Raw genomic sequence first — 16,834 nt, forward strand, 5'->3', positions numbered from 1 at the left:
CCGTGCATATGTGATTCTTCTGTGACCCCAGACGTGCGCCCAACATATCGCTTGGAGCCTGGATCCGAGCAAGACACTAGCATCCGTCTTTCCCGATATCCTGGTAGTATGCCTCGCTCTATCAACTTCTTTCGGAATCATGCCATTTATGCCAATCATGCAGCTTACCATACGAGATTGCCATGGGTGACGCCACGCTTCCGAGGTCTGCCTGGCCACGGGGCTGCACGGTATCAATGCCAAAGGAGAGTTTTGCTGGGCTATGGCTGGCCTAAAATTAGCGCTCTATTACCACTGATCATATCATAATCGCCCTCAGACGGCTGTGGCTCAATAAACCTGCGCCATGCTTCGTCCTAGGACTCTCGTCTTCGGAACTCTGGTTTTCGCGACCCTGGTAGTTTTCTGGACTGCACTACATCTCAACTCCCTCGATACCATACGGCAAGCCGCGATACAAGATCCACTCACCGCGAATATCCAAGAATCGCGTCTTCACCTGCTCATTGTAGCTACGAGTAGCGGCCTCGATTTGTGCCGCCTTCTTCTCTCCGCGTCGGTGCTCTTGTACCCACCTCCTGTTCTCATCGACTGGGCAGGAGCGGGCGCCTTCAACGCTGCAGAAACTCACCTGGCGAAAATCGCGGGTCCTCTTCGCTACCTCGAGAGTCTGTCCCCCACACAAGATACAGACATAGTCCTACTGGTGGATGGCTTCGATGTTACGTTTCAGCTCGGTCCGGATGTCTTGCTAAAGCGTTACTTCGAAGAAACGGCTACCGCCAATGATCGGCTGGGCAACCGGTACGGCAAAAGCCATGTGCGGAAACACAACATGTACAACAGCATCCTTTTCGGCCCTGACAAAGTATGCTGGCCAGAAGATGTTCTTCGCTTAGCGTGCTGGGTCGTTCCTGACTCACCTCTTCACCCCGACGCTTTTGGCCCTTACACCGACGGATGGGGTGATATGAATCACGCAAGACCGCGCTGGCTGAACTCAGGCACCATCATCGGGCCCGCTGGTGAAATGCGCGAGATGTTTCGTGCAACTCAAGAAAAGATCAAGCAGACGTACAATCCTGAAGACGTGCTGCGCAACTCCGATCAGAAGTACTTTGCAGACGTATGGGGTGATCAAGAGTATGCGCGCATACTATCGCATGGAGATAAGCCCTACGGGATGCCCGAAGGAGTTCAAGAAATTGACCTACCAACGCTCAAGGAAGGCGAAGTGACTGAATATCACATCGGGCTGGACTATCGATCGAGCCTATTTCAAACAGCTGCGGGGTATAGGAACTACATTGCTTGGATGACGACGAACCGATCCTCGCTTCCTTCATCATCGAAATCCGTGGAGCCGTACAGGATTGATCTACAGGAGGACGTGCTGCAGTCTAGGAAGCCATTTGCTGCTATATCAGATGATACAGCCTTGAGGGAAACTTCGTGGCGAGATGTGTCTCTGGGTTTTAACACGGTTACTGGTCAGCCTTTCCCAGTGCTCCACTTCACGGGCGACAAGTCATTTCGAGACACTTGGTGGCCCCGCATGTGGTACTCTGGAGAGGCTGAGCGCCTTCAACGCGCGGCATCTCAAGTAAACGACGCGAAGATTGGGTCAGATCCTATCAATGGAGTTCGGTGGGCCAAGAACATGCCATACGATAGTAAAGTAGGCGAGCCAGAGAAGAAGTCGGGGGCTTGGAGTGACCAGGGGGCATCGCTCTCGTGGAAATCCCTTTGCGAGTCGCATGAGCCTGCGTTGTACAGTGGAGAGGCAGAGAAAGTCTCGTTTTGGGACACTATATACCATTGATCGCGAAGCATCAGGCGTTGAATTTACTAAATCTTAATACCAACATTGTGTTTTACACCAAACTGTACGATCACATGTAAAGTCTCTCTTCGAACTCGCACCAAGAATGGAATGCACAAATCTTACTGCCTAATTTCGCTCCTGTTCACATAGCCACGCCGCCCCTGTCGTGGCAGTTTACCGAGCAGATGGTCCAAGCCATCAAAGAGACTAGTGGCATCTCGGCACACCTCTTCCGGATGATGCCGGCAAGTAGACCCACTAGTGTACGCCCATCCGCCACCTCCCGGAGTTGACGCCGCACGGCTGGGATATCCGACTAGCTCAAGTGTAAGTTTAGATCCTAAGAAGGCGAACTGCCATCGGTGACAGCTCATTACCAGCATGAATAATGCGCTCGGCCGGGTGCAGGTGCACTGCCAACTACGGCGCTGTCGCACGCATTATCTCGCAACGTGAGCTTCACAGTTCCGCCGTGTCAGCACGGTTTTCTGAATGATGCGCGGGTACAAGCAACTCTCCAACGACGCGGTCGCGCGCCTACCTGGCTGGAGTCGCCGGCGTTGGATGCTTTTCGCAGCATCTTTTGTACTCGTTCTTATCTTCATTACTACAGTCAACAGCGACCGCCATCTTGTTCCCACTGCTTTCTCGTCGAGCAGCAAGAACAAGGCGAAACACTCCTCTATCCTCCACGTCCTCATCCCTGCGGACCACAAAGATGTCAATCTTTGCAAGACGATGCTCAGCGCTGCAGTGGCTGGGTACCCAACCCCTACGCTGATCAACTGGGGCGCCACATTTGACGATAAATCGCTAGTGGCTGGAGGTTCGCATATCGCCAAGATCAGCGGTGTGCTCGAATACCTGCGTAAACTTGGGCCGGAACGCGACGACGACTTGTTGCTGCTGGTGGATGGATACGACATCTGGTTTCAACTACGACCCAGCGCGTTGATCTCGCGCTTCCACGCTATCAACAACGCGGCGAATGCGCGGATACGGAAGACTATGGGCTCCAGAGCGGCGGCCGCAGAAGGCATAAGTCAGGACATTGTATTCTCCGCACAGAAGCGGTGTTGGCCCTGGAAACCAGAGGATCCTCCTTGTTATGCTGTACCGCAGTCTTCGCTGCCTGGGAATATATACGGACCACAGACAGATACCGATATCGGCTGGGACAAGAATCCATACGTCAAGTTCCGACAACGGTACCTCAACTCCGGAGATGCCATGGGCCGCGTGGGCGCGATGAAAGCGCTCTTCGAACGCGCCATGGAAAAGGCGGACAAAGACCGAAACTTTGGCAGCGACCAGAAGATCTTCAGTGAGATTTTCGGAGACCAGGAATTCCAACGCGAGGTCATGAGACAACGGCACAGGTCTTTCTTCCAAAAGACAGGGGATTGGTTAACGGGGAGAAAGAGCATCCTTAGCCCGCAGTCTGAGCGGCACTTGCGCGAGCACAAGGTTGGCAAGCCAGATGAGTTTGGCATTGGACTGGATTATGCCAGTCTACTTGGGCACCCGACAGTTTTCGCAGAAGAAGACTCAGCATGGGTAACACACGGCGATTCCAAGTCCATCGCGCAAGCGTCTGCTGAATTCAACATCGCGCCAGTACGCGTCCACGACCTAGCCCAAGACATTACAGAGTCGCAACCGCCATTCCGCCCCGCAGTCGTCGCTCCGGGTGCCAAATTTCCCGATGAGAAGTCTTGGAACGATGTTCCTCTCTACACGAACATGTGGACGAGCGTCGTCCCTGGCCTGATCCACCACAATGCGCATCGGGATGGGCTCAAGTCACTTCGCGTCTCGGTCTGGGATCGCATGTGGTATTTCAACCATACCAGAGCATTGTACGAGTCGAATGCCATGGGACCGGTCGCGCCCGTTGCTGTAGTACACGATGATGCGGGCGTGGAGCAGGCGTGGTGGAGCCCAATCGCGGAGAAGGGCGGGGCAAAGTCAGATAAAGATGAATGGCTGCCATTCAATGATTTGTGCAAGGACTTTGAGAAAGAGGTGTTTAGAGATGTTTAGATTCCTCAGTGTCTTTCTAGTCATATTTCTACGACAACACCAATGACAACTACATACCAAGACAGCAGTGGCCTACGCGTGTGTTGAGAACGTGGCAAGATACCATTGCAATGTATTAGCCAACAGTAGTGACATCAGACGCACGATCAAATGTAAGCATTGTCATTATTCTAGGGATTTTAGAGACTAAAAGAGACAACACGATCCAAGCAGACCCATACGGAATCCCAAACTAACACTATCATAGCCGCAACACTCTCGAAGTCGACATCAACGAGACGCACTCATTATACAAGGCGTGCGACCTCACATGAACCAATCTGTAACACCGCCCCAATATTTACTCTCGTCGTCACCTTTCGCCGAACTTGAACCCTCGTCAACTCCCGTATGTCGCAATTTCATCGCCTCTTGCAAAGTAGGCCATTCCACTGCGCTCGTGCTGGCACCATCACTCGTCCATCGTGCAGTACTTGTAGGTGTGGCGGGTGTCTCCTCCTAGTGAGACTGGAAGTAAGACTCAGAGTAATACTCGTCATCTTCATCGTCGCAGTCGGAGTCGTCAATGGGTTCGACATCGACCTTAGTCTCGGGTGGTGTAGGTACTTCCTCCCAGGAATCCGCCATGGACTTCGTAGTTACCGGATCGATGATATCGTACTCGGAAAGAAGACTGACAGTGTCGAAGTCATCGGTGTCTGAATTGGAGACGCTTTCTTTATGTTCAGCTTCCAGGAGTGCAAGCACTTTGGAGATTGTGGCCCTGTGATTATCTTGCGCGGATGGTTTGGAGTTTACATGGCTGATGTCGAGGGTCGGTGAGCGCTGTGGGATACTGTCCTGCTCATTCCGCGTATTGGGCGATGTGAAAATATCTGAAAAGGACACGCTAGATACTGCAGGCTTGTCTGACAGCGCAATAGAACTATGATAAGCGTTCCACGGGTGTTCTGCCTCCAACGTTTTGAACGAGTCCTGAAAGGGTGGACGAGAAGAGCTTTCGTAAGCATGAGAAGTGGGTGAGCTTATTCTCGTAAATAGATTGTCATATCCAGACGACGGTGTTCCGAGGACGAGCTGCTGGGCCGTGGAGGTGCTCTCGCGCGCGATGAGTTTGCCGTCGGCGAAGAACTTAGACTTTCGACCGGGTTGCTGAGGAATATAGCAACGCGCGTTGAGCTTTGCTGGAGCAGTCACTTCTTGCAGTGACAACCTGATACGCGCATGACCCGAGCTCATCAGCGTATCCGACTGACGAACCTTTGCTGGAGTTGGTATTGAACGGCGTTGCCAACAGCCGTGAAAACGCGGATTGACTTTCATCTTTTCAGCGTCCAAGAATGGAGGTTCCCGCCCAAGGCCATGTGCAATGGATGGAGTTCCAGTTTTTCCATTCGCTGTCTCGGGTTCGGTGGATTGAGAAGCACCAGAAGGGCATACAAAGGTTGGCTCAATCATGGTGGAGGATATGTTGACAAGACTGAGGGGACAGGACGTACTCGGGGTATTCGCGACGGTTGGGAGAGGAGGTGGTCCCTTTTGCTGGATATGTGACTCGTCAGTGGATGTGGTAGGCTTGGCCTGTAGACTCCTTGAAGTGAGTGTACGATGTGCTGCTTTTCTTGCTGCGTATTGTGCGTGGGACGAAGATGTAGGAGGAGGGCCTGAAGACTCTGAGGGTTGCCGACCCTTTTCAGCAGCCTTTGGGTCTAGGAATTTAGACTTGGATGGAAACCGTCCCGATGGATCGGGACAGGCAAGAAAAGCGGAGATTGGGAAGAATTGCGAATTCTGCCGCTTAGTCGCTGCGCCATTAGAGGAAGTTTGAGATCGCAGTGCTTTGATCTGGGAGGACTGGGACTGGCTTGTTGCGCTGGCTTTTGAATCTGGAAGAAATTGCGGGGCCCAGGAAGGTCTGTCGATGTCGAAACACGGAGGATTGATAGGTGCGGCCTTTCGACTATGGCTAGAAGTGTCGTCCATCCCTGGTTTAATCGGCTCATCCTCGTCAAGACGCAACGCAGCCATGGTCTTGCACAACGCGCTAATGTTTGCATTTTCGCATCGTTCAGTATCCTTGGTAGATGAGTCTTTGCTTCTATGGCGCTTTCCTCCACGTTTGCCTCGCCGTCTCGTGCTTCCGGTGGCGGTGGGCACAAAATCGAAACCCCACTTTGGTTCGGTGGGCGACTGTTGGAGCTCTGCTAGGATGCTGAATTTATTCGCTATAAATGTTAGAAGCCGTCAAAACGCATGCCATCTAGTGCCAACGTACGCGTAGGAGTAAAATCATGCTCATGAGGACAGGTAGTCAAGCAGTATTTAGCGGAAATGGCTCTGGTATCGCGTACTCGACAATCTGAGCAGCGACCGTCCTTCAACGGGCGCGCAGGCTTGGAGAATCGCGTCGAGGTTCGGTCATTGCGGATTGGTTGTGCCTGTCCTAGGATCATGCTAGAGGTGTAACGAAAGGCAATGTTGGACTAGGAAATATAGGGCAAACGAGAGAAGGTGACGGAGCTGTAGGTGCAGTATTTCGGTTTATCTTGCGATAGCAAAGAAGAAGACTGAGGTGTATTCGGAAGGACAGCCATGGCGATAAGAGTGCCATGTGGCTAAGAGGAGCGTTACTGCCCTGCAAAGGAGCGCCGTTCGCCCTGTCTTGAGGTCGTGCCTTCTCCATCAGCGGTCAGTCAGTGGCTCTTTCCAGTTCGAACGTTCTGTTTGATGTCTGGAGCTGGAAGGTACACCCGGTGGAGTCTAGGGTCGATGTGAATGTCATGATGCTCTGCATGGACAGTCGCTTCGACTGGAGGAATGCACAGGTAGCCACCTAGATGGAGTGAGAACCAACGGATGAATAGTATTCGCTTGCAGTGCTAGTCAGCCGTGATGCTGTATAATAAAGAATACATCATTCTTGCGGAAGCTTGCCCTGCATCGTAGGGTCGCCGTCTGCAGACTCTCCTTGGCTGTCACTGACCCATCAGCACGACATGTACTGGCGTAATTTCCGACGACCAGTAATCTGCGTCTCTATGCAGCACGACGACAGCGTGTATGTAGAGAAAAGGGAACAAAGAACGTTGTGGTGTTTCAGTGTGGGCGGCGGAGGATGACAAATGGAGCTTAAGCTATGGCCATGAGGTCAGAGGTGTGCAGCTAAAATTGGTGGGGAAGCCATGTCTCCATCTCTGCCTGGACTTCTCTGCTGTCGACTAACCCCACGTAGCAAATACCCTCGCCGCACACTTCTCCCGTCCCAGGGCGCTCCAGGATAATTGGCAACAAGCAGCAGGCCGCAATTACCTGGAGCCGCTTCCGAATCCTCAGTCGCACTTTCTTCCGCACGCCCCAGCAAACATGGCCGACACCGCACGCGCAGCCACCGCGCAGAAGCAGCACCGGCGCCCAGGCTCGCGCATCGTGCCTGCCATCCCCTACCGTCTGTCCAAGTCTCAACCATCAGCCAGACCCATCACACCAGACGGCTCCACCAAGGACAGCGTTGCCCAGCCAGCTAAGCCGCAGCCGGAGCCGCAATCCGCGCACAAGAGGCAGGAACAAGAGCAAACAGAAAATCAGCAGACCGAGGCGGCGCAGACTCCTCTTACGCCAGAGTCAAACACTTCGGGCGCAGAAAAGAGAGAGCCCGATGCCACCGCCGCGCCTGGCCCGTTGCAGAATGGCCACTCGGCACCGGCAGACACTCATGGTGAGCATTCACTATCGGCTCCTTCTTTGACGCAGCACGTACTAAACTCCCAAGATGCAGAGACCCACGTCAACGGCCATGCCGACGAGAAGCCTCCCGCGCCCGTGGCGCCCAGCGCTGAGCCCAAGCCTGCCACGAACGGAGTGCACCGCAAACTGACCATACCCGCTCACCTGCCCCCGCCCTTCTATCCCTCGAACAAGACGGACACACAGACACCACCCACAGAAGGCAGCGACAGCGCTCACACTTCCTCGCACCGCCACCAGCTCAGTGCTGGTGCTCTGGTCTTCCAGAGCGCGAATGAGTCACCGGCACCTCCTGCGGCTCCTCAAGAGCCAGAGCTGCACCAGCACGAACAGCACGCGCTGCCTCGTCCTCCGCCTGGATTCGGTCCCCAGCAATTTGCGCCCTTCTTCCCCGGCCACGCCCAGCATCCCTCAGAGGCAGGAGCACCCTGGCATGTGCCGCCACAAGCAGTCGCGCCGCCTGAAGCTGCCTACGCAAACGGCTCCGAGTTTAGACCCTCGCAGTTTCCCAGCGGCCCAGTCCTCTATCCGGGTCCTCCCAACGGTCACTTCTCGCCGGAACAGGCAGCTTTTGTCGCAAACGGTACCCGCACCTCTCACTCGCAGTCACCGAGCAAGGCACAATTTGGCGACACCGTACCCACGTCAGACCACGGGGACGAGCATCATGCTATGCCCTACCAGAATGGCACTGCCCCTCCTACCGAACGCCTCGAGGAGTCGCCGTTCGAACTTGCCAGCTATTTGTCAATCCAATTCGCCAACCCCGAATTCGCCGACTTCATCCTCCAAGTACGGTCGCCCGAGTCAATCCTAATGTCAGTGCCAGTGCACGGTATCGTAGTCGTGCGTAGCCCGGTCATAGCCGAAGCAGTTCGTCGCAGCCCGGCCCCAAGCCACCGCAGCAGAGACGCGCGCCGACTGGTCGATGTCCTTGCGCTCGACCCTTTCACCACCGGCGAATCCCTAGAGGAAGCTGTCAGGGTTCTGTATGGCGCCCCGCTCCTTTCTGCCCAGACCTTCCTGTACGGCCTTGCACCTTACATGTACGAGAACGACCAAGCGACCCCTTCCAATGACGCCCGTATGCGCATGCGACAAGTTCTGAGCTACGTTGCGGCAGCAAGGACTCTCCAGATGCCTAGCATGCAGGCGCGTGGTATCGAGATCGCAAGGATGCTTCTCCGATGGGATACTGTCGAGCAGGTACTGCAGTATACACTGCAGGCCAGCTCCGGGCCACGATCAAGAGGTGAAGGTCCCGATGCAGAAGACCCCTTTATTTCAATGCTTCTCAATCACGCTCTCGAGTTCATCGCATACACCTTCCCTGTCGACTTCAAATTGTACGCAATAGCCCCAGAGTTTTCAGATGCCCCACGTCTGCCAGCACTCGTTGAACCACGCAACGCCGCGCATAACCCAAGGCTAAGCAAGATTCGGTTCGGTGACGCGCCACCGGAAGATGATCACCGCCCTAGCCACGCGACCGTCGTGCTGTCGACTATCCTGCTATCTTTGCCACTTCCACTCGTGGAACGGCTCTTCAATCATCGGGCAACAGCGAATCAACTCGGATGGAGTGGTGCCACCAAGATCTTGCGCGAAGTAGTCAACGAGCGTGAGAATCGGCGCCAAAAAGCATCGGCGGGCCAGTTGAAGCCGGGCCAAGATGGCACCATTCCAGCCGGCCTCTTGAACAACGTGTATCTTGAAGAACGCGTGGAGCAAGTCGAGCCATCACCTCTTCACCCTTCCGGCCATCGCTTGGCGACGAAACGGGTCGCCAGCGACACATGAGGGGCCGTCCGAACAAGTGGAGCCTCGACGACGTTAGTTCTTTCTCTTGTCAGCATTCGACGTTCGGCACGACTTTTCGGGCCGGCGACATACAAACCAGGTCGGTTCTTTCCTTAGGGTGTAAGCATAGTGAGCGTTCATGGGCGTTCACGCAGGCGTTGTGAGCGAGTCCTTCCACCAAAACCTTTCCTACGGTCACCAAAAGTACGTTACGATGTGACGAAGCATATTCCCCAAGATCATGACAGCATGCCAGCTTGACTTTGATTTGTACATCATTACGGCATAAATGTTTTCTTTTCTCTATGATGATGGCGGCGTCTTAGGCAAATGTGTCGGAATCAGACGCAGCGCGGTATACAAAGGTGGAGGATGAAATCTCACGGGTTAGATAGGCCGCGCTGGAGGGCGGAAAAATAGCATCAGGGTATTCAGCAGACTACATATGCGAAGCGCAGTGTTCTTGGAAGGTACGACGATGGGATACAGCCCTGTCTCGGCCGGAATTGCACGGCTGTAATGCGGAGATAACAATCAGGAAAGTTTCATGACGTGCCTGTTGCCGCGCACGTGGCGCGCCGTTGTCTACAAGGCTGTACCCCCTAAGGTTTTGACTAAAGCATGAAACCGAAACGTTCCTCATAACGAAATCCCCCGACTGGTTACGGTGTGTTGGACAAACTTTGGCAAGTACGTTTCGCCATGTCTTCCTCAGCCTCAACTTCCAAGGCTGGAGCGAGCTGTGGGTTGCTTGAGAATATGCCCGAAAGAGAAGGAAGTATAGCGCAGCCCAAGTCTGTGTTGCACCCTTTCTAGCCGATGCCCCCAGTCGACTCCGAAGCTTGATATATGGTCTCCTAGGGCTGCTTGTCTCTCATTCACGTCTCCTTTCGACGTCTTTCTAAGTCCGCGTTCCGCCAACTCTTTGATTCTTTTACTCGTTATTTCTTGCTTGTGTGCTTCTTAGCAAGCGTTGCTATTGGTAGTTTCCGTTTTTAAGGACCCCATTTCACCAACAAGAACCTCGTTGGACACTCACTGCCGGGCCACTGCTCCGTCTTGATACCTAGCGACAACACTTCCACTCGCGACAGCTACACTGGCAGCGGGAACAGGCCCAGTATGCCACCTACGAACGTATCGACGCTGGACCCCGGTAGACAGACTGGACCGGCTTCCTATGAGTTGACGAACTTTGGCGGACCTAGTCAACAGCCATCCCTTGCGACCTTGAATTCGCAGTACAGTGCGGAGTCGTCGAAGGATCCAAGACATCAGCCATCGTATGCGACTTTGGATTCGCTGCGCAGCACACACAAGGAGCGCGTGATAGAGGACAAGGACGATGAAAATACAGCCGAGAGCAGGCTGGAACCTGCGCGATCGAGTCAACCTAATGTGAATGACGCGTCCAAAATACCTAATGGTGGACTGTGGGCATGGCTGCAGGTCCTCGGGGCGTTTTTTCTGTTGTTTAACTCTTGGGGCGTAAGTCAAAACCACGTACAGACTTCATGTAAGACCTGAACTGACCCTACAGCACAGATTATCAACACATTCGGAACATTCCAAACATATTACGAAACGAATTTGCTCGCCAGCTCGAGTGCTTCAGCCATATCCTGGATCGGGTCTATACAGGCGTTCCTGCTCCTCTTGGTCGGCGCACTCACTGGTCCCATCTATGATGCAGGCTACTTTCGCGCACTGCTCATCGTGGGAAGCTTCATGTTGGTTTTGGGCCAGATGATGCTCAGTCTATGCCATACGTACTGGCAAGTCCTTCTCGCACAAGCGTTCTGCATCGGTATTGGCACTGGATGTCTGTTTATCCCTAGTGTGGCTATCCTTTCAACCTACTTTTCTACCCGAATCGGAACAGTAATTGGAATTGCCGCAGCTGGGTCATCGCTTGGCGGCGTCATCTATCCCATTGTATTCCACAAACTCATTTCTCAAATCGGATTCGCCTGGACGACACGGGTGCTCGGCTTCATTGTCCTCGCCACTATGACTGTACCCAATGTTTGCATGCGCGTCCGGGTTCTGCCGGCGGAATCGCGTTCTCTTCTCGACCTGCGCGCATTCCGGATGCCGTCATATAGTCTCATGGTCGCGGGATTCTTCCTTGGCTTCATGGGCTTATATATGCCGTTCTTCTATGCACAAACCTACGCTATCCAGGAACATATTACCAGTGAGAGTATGGCATTCTATCTCCTCGCCATCATGAATAGCACGAGTGTCTTTGGACGTATAGTACCGAACTTGGTAAGCTTTTCCGCCACCCTCTGGATACTACTTTTGTTTGGCCTGGAGTTACTAATTTCTCTCCGTAACAGTTCTCCGACAAACTCGGCCCTTTCAACGTCGTAATTCCCTGCTGCATCATCTCTGGCGTTCTCTGCATATGCTTCATGGGTGCCACCTCCTCCGCCGGCATTATAGTACTCATGGCATTCTACGGCTTCTTCTCTGGATCGTTCGTCTCGCTTCCACCCGCCATTGTAGTTCAGCTGAGTAGTGACGCGCGAGACAAGGTCGGCACAAGAATGGGTCAGGCCTTCGCTGTCGTGGGCGTGGGACTGCTTATTGGAACGCCGATCGGAGGTGCGATTCAAGAAAAGAGTGGTTTTGCTAGCTTGTGGGTGTTCGGAGGGTGTTTGTTATTCGGATGTGTGCTGTTGCTTATTGCTGCTCGGGTGGCGTTCAAAGGACGGAAAATCATGGTAAAAGCATGAAGCAGGAAACGTGAGCGCCAAAGAGAACGAACCGTTACGCATGGAAGTCTATGGCAGTCTATATCCTACTCAACATAAAGTGAATTCCCCAACTCCAGATACTCGAAACAATAAACATCGAACGGTTGCGTGCATCACTTCGCTTCACACCACGCCTTCAGGTCATTGTTGTAGCCCTCCCATCCTTTCTTCGTCTTTTCCGGGAAGCCGAACTTTCGTGCCACCGCGTTTTCACCCATGAGAAAGGACAGCGCGCCGCTGAAGACTTCTTCTTGCGTGAACTTTGTGCCACCTGGAATAGTACTGCTTGGCTCAAAAGTGAACGAATGCGTACCTGTGAACAGAAGCGGTATAGACCCTGTCCACGCAAAAGAGGTTGGTGTGTTATGCTACAAACTCTGTTAGACAATGTCGCGTCATAGTCAAGTACAGATATGACGTACTTCTATTGGAGCATCCATCTTTTGTCCCGATGAAAAGACAACGCGTATCTTGTTCTCGGGTTCGACGGGGCCGAGTGGGGTCAGAGAAGCGAAGAAGCCTTTGTGGTATTTGGGGAGGGATGCGAAGTCGAGAAACTGGGGATCTCGTAAGCATTGCAACTGATAAGCTTTGTATCAGGCCGGAAAAGGTGAAGCTCGTACTTTTGCGCGGACGGCTTCCGGTGAGGATGCGATGTCGATGCTTGCTGTGACTGTCATAGCTGTGAGGTGGCAGACGAAGAGCGACGATCACTTGGTAAGTTCAATGGATAGGATTTGTTCCGACGAAGACAAACTCGAACCTTAATGTGACGATAGGAGATGCAGTGATGATATTTATCGCAGATAGCGTGACGCCTTCGTACGAATCCATATCTACAGCTGGTGAGCGGACGAAAGATATCATGATATACCTATGCCTTTTGCGGCTCAATGCGCGCATACATATCAGTGTGGCTTTACACTGCAAGGGGGCCTGGGAGATTCTCTGCACGTTAGCGTTGGAAGGTTGATGGAAGAACGCAAGAAGGGGCGGTGCGGCACGTCTTAGGGGTCGAGGCATCTCGCCCAATGAGCCGCAAGCGGTTTAGCTTGACCCAGATTAGGCCGATGTCCCCCCATGTCAGCCCATGACCTCCCCGCCTGCCTCTTCAGCCACCTCGTCCAATGTACCGCATTCGTCTCATCCACATGCATCTCGCAAAAACAAAGTCTAGATCATGGTCAATGTAGCCGGCCGTTCGAAAGGATGCTCAACCTGCCGCAGGCGCCGTATCAAGTGCGGTAAGCGCCAACGTCGTGCACATTAGACCTCAGGCTGACCCTACTAAAGATGAGACTCGCCCAACATGTCAGAGATGCGAAAAGGCTGGCTTCAAATGCGATGGTCCACAGTCGATCGTCTTTGTGCAAGGCAAAATCGTCAAGTCTAGGAGGTCACAGAAGTTGAAGAGCAAGGCGGCGGACCCGCCTGTAACGACTGTCTGGAAGAGGCAAGAAGTAGAAGAGTCTACCTCGGAATCTCCTGAATACCGCTTCGACCTCCCTGAAATCAGGCCTAAATTCAACGACAAAGAAATTTGCATCTGTTATGCACGCCGCCATCTTCTACCCAACGGTCCCATAGACCTAGGGTTACAGGAGCTTCAGCCCTCAGACATTGTCACGGATAACTACGCCGCAAAAGGAGCAAGCGGCCCATTGTTTGTTCAAGCCGCACTCAGCTTTGCAACCCTCTTCTTCGGCGCGCAGCATCACCAGAGCGGTATCCTCACCGAAGGTTATGCCATACATGGTGTAGCTCTTAAGCGGTTAAACCAGGCTTTAAGCCAGCCAGAACGGCGTATGCATGACGACGTAATCGTTTCCGTCATTCTATTGGCTATGCTTGAACTCTTCATGCCCACTGGCCCTAGGAACTGGCTCAAGCACATGCTTGGATTGGAACAGCTTCTAGCACTACGTGACCCAGCATCCCTGGCTTATGCGTCGTTTCGCACACTAGAGCTGTACAAAGGTGTACGACACATGATACTGATAGCATCATTGAGGAACAGAACGCCATCAATCTTTGCGCGACCACAGTGGAAAGCTGTACTGAGAACAGCACTCTCGCTGGAAACTCTAGATGAACAAGACTTACACGATGTGCTCGCAGATTGCTCGGTGCTCATAGCTGCGAGTGACGAGCTCTTCAAGCTTCAGCATCCGTCTGGCTTAAGCTATATACAGCGGCGACAGGAGATGCAATGCAAGGCAGATGGGCTCTTAGTCTTTCTTCAAGCGTGGAAACAACGATGGGATAGCAATGAGGAGAATGTCCATATTGAAGAAGAGTCTCTCGATCTGACCACTACCGAGATGTCGCCACGCATCATCTACAGGTTCATGAGCGACTCTGTTGCGCGGATGCTGATGTTGTACAACACAGCGTTGATCTACACCCTCCGTGTCATGGCGACTTTAGAAATCAAAACCAACGGCCCACAAGAGAATCTGAGCGATCACATACAGGGCGACACAGGCGCGGATGTTACGAACGAGAGTTCTTGCTATCCCGCCATTGTTGCAGCAGGGCTCAATATTGCCCGCTGTATCACTGACTATTTGCAACACAAACGCGCGCGGGGAGAAACAGACTTTGTCTCACCCATTGTACAGTGGGCTGTGATCACCGCTGGGCAGGCATTAGGTGGCGAGGAGTCTCCGGATGGTAAATGGATGGTCAGCCTGCTGAAAGGAGACGCTATGTATACGATTGCGAAGAGAGCTTGGGAAGTTTGAAGGTACTCATAGGTTACCGGCAACGTGTAAGTTGAGGAATGAATAGTTGCGCGGCTTTGTCGCAGCTGGCCCAGCGTTAACTAATGAGATGCAGTTGCTGTGCAGTCAAAGTACGAAGTCACTCTCGAAAGGTCTGATCATGGATGCGTTGTCGATTCTTCGTCATCAACACGTTCGAAGCCTTTGTTGGCAGTGCCGTGCCTAGGCACTTTATAGTGCTGCTTCTTTCGCAGCCCAGATCCCTACCTCCCAACAATCTTCTTCTCAAGATAGCGCGCAGGTATGTACACAAGGGCAGTTACAACGAATGTGAACTCATTCGCAACGTCACCACCATCAGCTCCGATGAGCCCACCTAGTGGACCGACATACCACGTTTCGACCATGCCAAGGATCCACGCGACGATCCCGACGGCGAAGGCGGTGCCAGCGGCGATACCCAACGGCAGGCGACTGGGGTCATTCCACGCATCCAGATCGTAGTTTTCGAAGTTCATACGGCGGAAGATGACATGCTCGCTGCAGAGAATGACAAAGTACTGAGTAGTCCAGTAGCCGAGCAGACTAAGGAAGTTCTGCAGGTAGACACTCAGTTGCTCACGGCCACCAATAGCGAGACCAAGGATGGCCGCGAAACAGACCAGGATCCAGATGAAGCGGGGAACGCGCGCAAAAGGACGGGAAAATTGCTGGCAAGAGATGGCGGCGCTGTAGATGGAGATGACATTTACGTTGATGCCGGAAAGAACCAGAAGAGTGAGAATCAGCTTCGCAAAACCGCGTGGGTAGAGCATGGTTTGGATGAGGAAGCCCAGGCCGTCGTTGTCGTACACTTCTTCCCAGTCTGGTCGGTTGTTCATGCCGAATGACACGACGCAGCCGGCCAGCATGCCGATCGAAGTAGGAATAGCGATACCAAAGGTGGTCATGAGGAAGACCTTCCAGCGGGAGACGTTGACGGGGTAATGAACGTAGTAGTCGGATGCCATGGTCTGCCACGATGCAGAACTACCGTAGACGATAGCAATCAAGCTCAAAACCTGTCCACTGAGGTCCGCTCCCTTCAGCTTAGGCGTATTGCTGTTGTCGGTATACTTGCCCGTCTCGGCAAAGAAGATGATGAAGATGATGAAAAAGACGAACCACGCGTAGCGCTCGTACACCAAAATAGCTCGAAGACCGACGAAGGAGATGAGCGTAGCCACCACTGCCAGGATGACGATACCGACAATCAGCGAGATATGGCCATCCGCCACAGCAGTCAGTGCCAAACCACCCGTGATGCAAGCCACAGACGCCCAGCCAATCTGCACAATAGTGTTAAGAGCAGCAATAACCTTGTTAGGCCACCACCCAAACGCATATCTCGACATGGAAATCTGCCTCAGCCCAGTCGGCGCACCGAAAGTGGCGGCGAACCCTGTCGCCGCGCCACCAAGGATAGACGCGAAGATGGTGATGACGATACTCTGGCGAAGCGCTGCAGGCACAAAACAATCAGTCAAGCTGTTGCAAGTGCACAGGGAAAGCAGTGGTCTTACTCAAACCAAATTCGTGCCCGAGGAACCCCGTCGCGAAACAAGACGTGTTCATTGTGCCCGAGGCCCAGAGGAAGAACATGTTGAGCTGGTGGTGCCATGGCACGTCGCCCTTGTCTTCTGGCAGTTTGCGACTGATGGCTTCGGATTCAATGCCTAGTTTCGCATCTAATCGCTCTTCGAATCGGCGTAGTTTGGCGAGGATTCCGGTTTCGCGTGGGACGGCTGTCGCAGCGCTGACTCCTCTGCCGCTGTCTGTCGAGAGACTGGCTTCGTCCTGGGCTTTTTCCGCTGACAACATCGTGGGCAGTACTCCTCAAACAGAAGGCGAAGTAACAATGACTAGAAAGGGTTGTAACAAACCAACCGAGGGTCAAA

At 53.3% G+C, this 16,834-nt stretch overlaps 5 protein-coding genes across 5 annotated transcripts; 3 read left to right on the top strand and 2 right to left on the bottom strand.

Annotated features, from left to right (window-relative positions):
- Positions 1-346: 346 nt before the first annotated feature.
- J4E90_000891 (uncharacterized protein) lies at positions 347-3,868 on the top strand (the record flags this gene model as incomplete). Its single annotated transcript, XM_051430484.1, has 2 exons — positions 347-1,797; positions 2,446-3,868. 2 exons carry the CDS (start codon positions 347-349, stop codon positions 3,866-3,868), a joined length of 2,874 nt encoding a protein of 957 aa, XP_051295971.1.
- A 3,363-nt stretch (positions 3,869-7,231) lies between these two features.
- J4E90_000892 (uncharacterized protein) lies at positions 7,232-9,412 on the top strand (the record flags this gene model as incomplete). Its single annotated transcript, XM_051430485.1, has 1 exon — positions 7,232-9,412. One exon carries the CDS (start codon positions 7,232-7,234, stop codon positions 9,410-9,412), a length of 2,181 nt encoding a protein of 726 aa, XP_051295972.1.
- A 2,875-nt stretch (positions 9,413-12,287) lies between these two features.
- On the bottom strand, positions 12,288-12,854 carry J4E90_000893 (uncharacterized protein; the record flags this gene model as incomplete). Its single annotated transcript, XM_051430486.1, has 3 exons — positions 12,288-12,542; positions 12,597-12,731; positions 12,798-12,854. The coding sequence occupies 3 exons, from the start codon at positions 12,852-12,854 to the stop codon at positions 12,288-12,290; spliced, it is 447 nt and encodes a 148-aa protein (XP_051295973.1).
- Positions 12,855-13,354: 500 nt separating this feature from the next.
- Positions 13,355-14,918, top strand: J4E90_000894 (uncharacterized protein; the record flags this gene model as incomplete). The annotated part of the gene is made up of 2 exons (XM_051430487.1): positions 13,355-13,363; positions 13,491-14,918. The coding sequence occupies 2 exons, from the start codon at positions 13,355-13,357 to the stop codon at positions 14,916-14,918; spliced, it is 1,437 nt and encodes a 478-aa protein (XP_051295974.1).
- A 242-nt stretch (positions 14,919-15,160) lies between these two features.
- J4E90_000895 (uncharacterized protein) lies at positions 15,161-16,757 on the bottom strand (the record flags this gene model as incomplete). Its single annotated transcript, XM_051430488.1, has 2 exons — positions 15,161-16,398; positions 16,460-16,757. The coding sequence occupies 2 exons, from the start codon at positions 16,755-16,757 to the stop codon at positions 15,161-15,163; spliced, it is 1,536 nt and encodes a 511-aa protein (XP_051295975.1).
- Positions 16,758-16,834: the final 77 nt, after the last annotated feature.

This window comes from Alternaria incomplexa, assembly GCF_024043165.1.
Source record: "Alternaria incomplexa strain BMP 0042 chromosome Unknown scaffold_1, whole genome shotgun sequence".
Lineage (NCBI taxonomy): Eukaryota > Fungi > Ascomycota > Dothideomycetes > Pleosporales > Pleosporaceae > Alternaria > Alternaria incomplexa.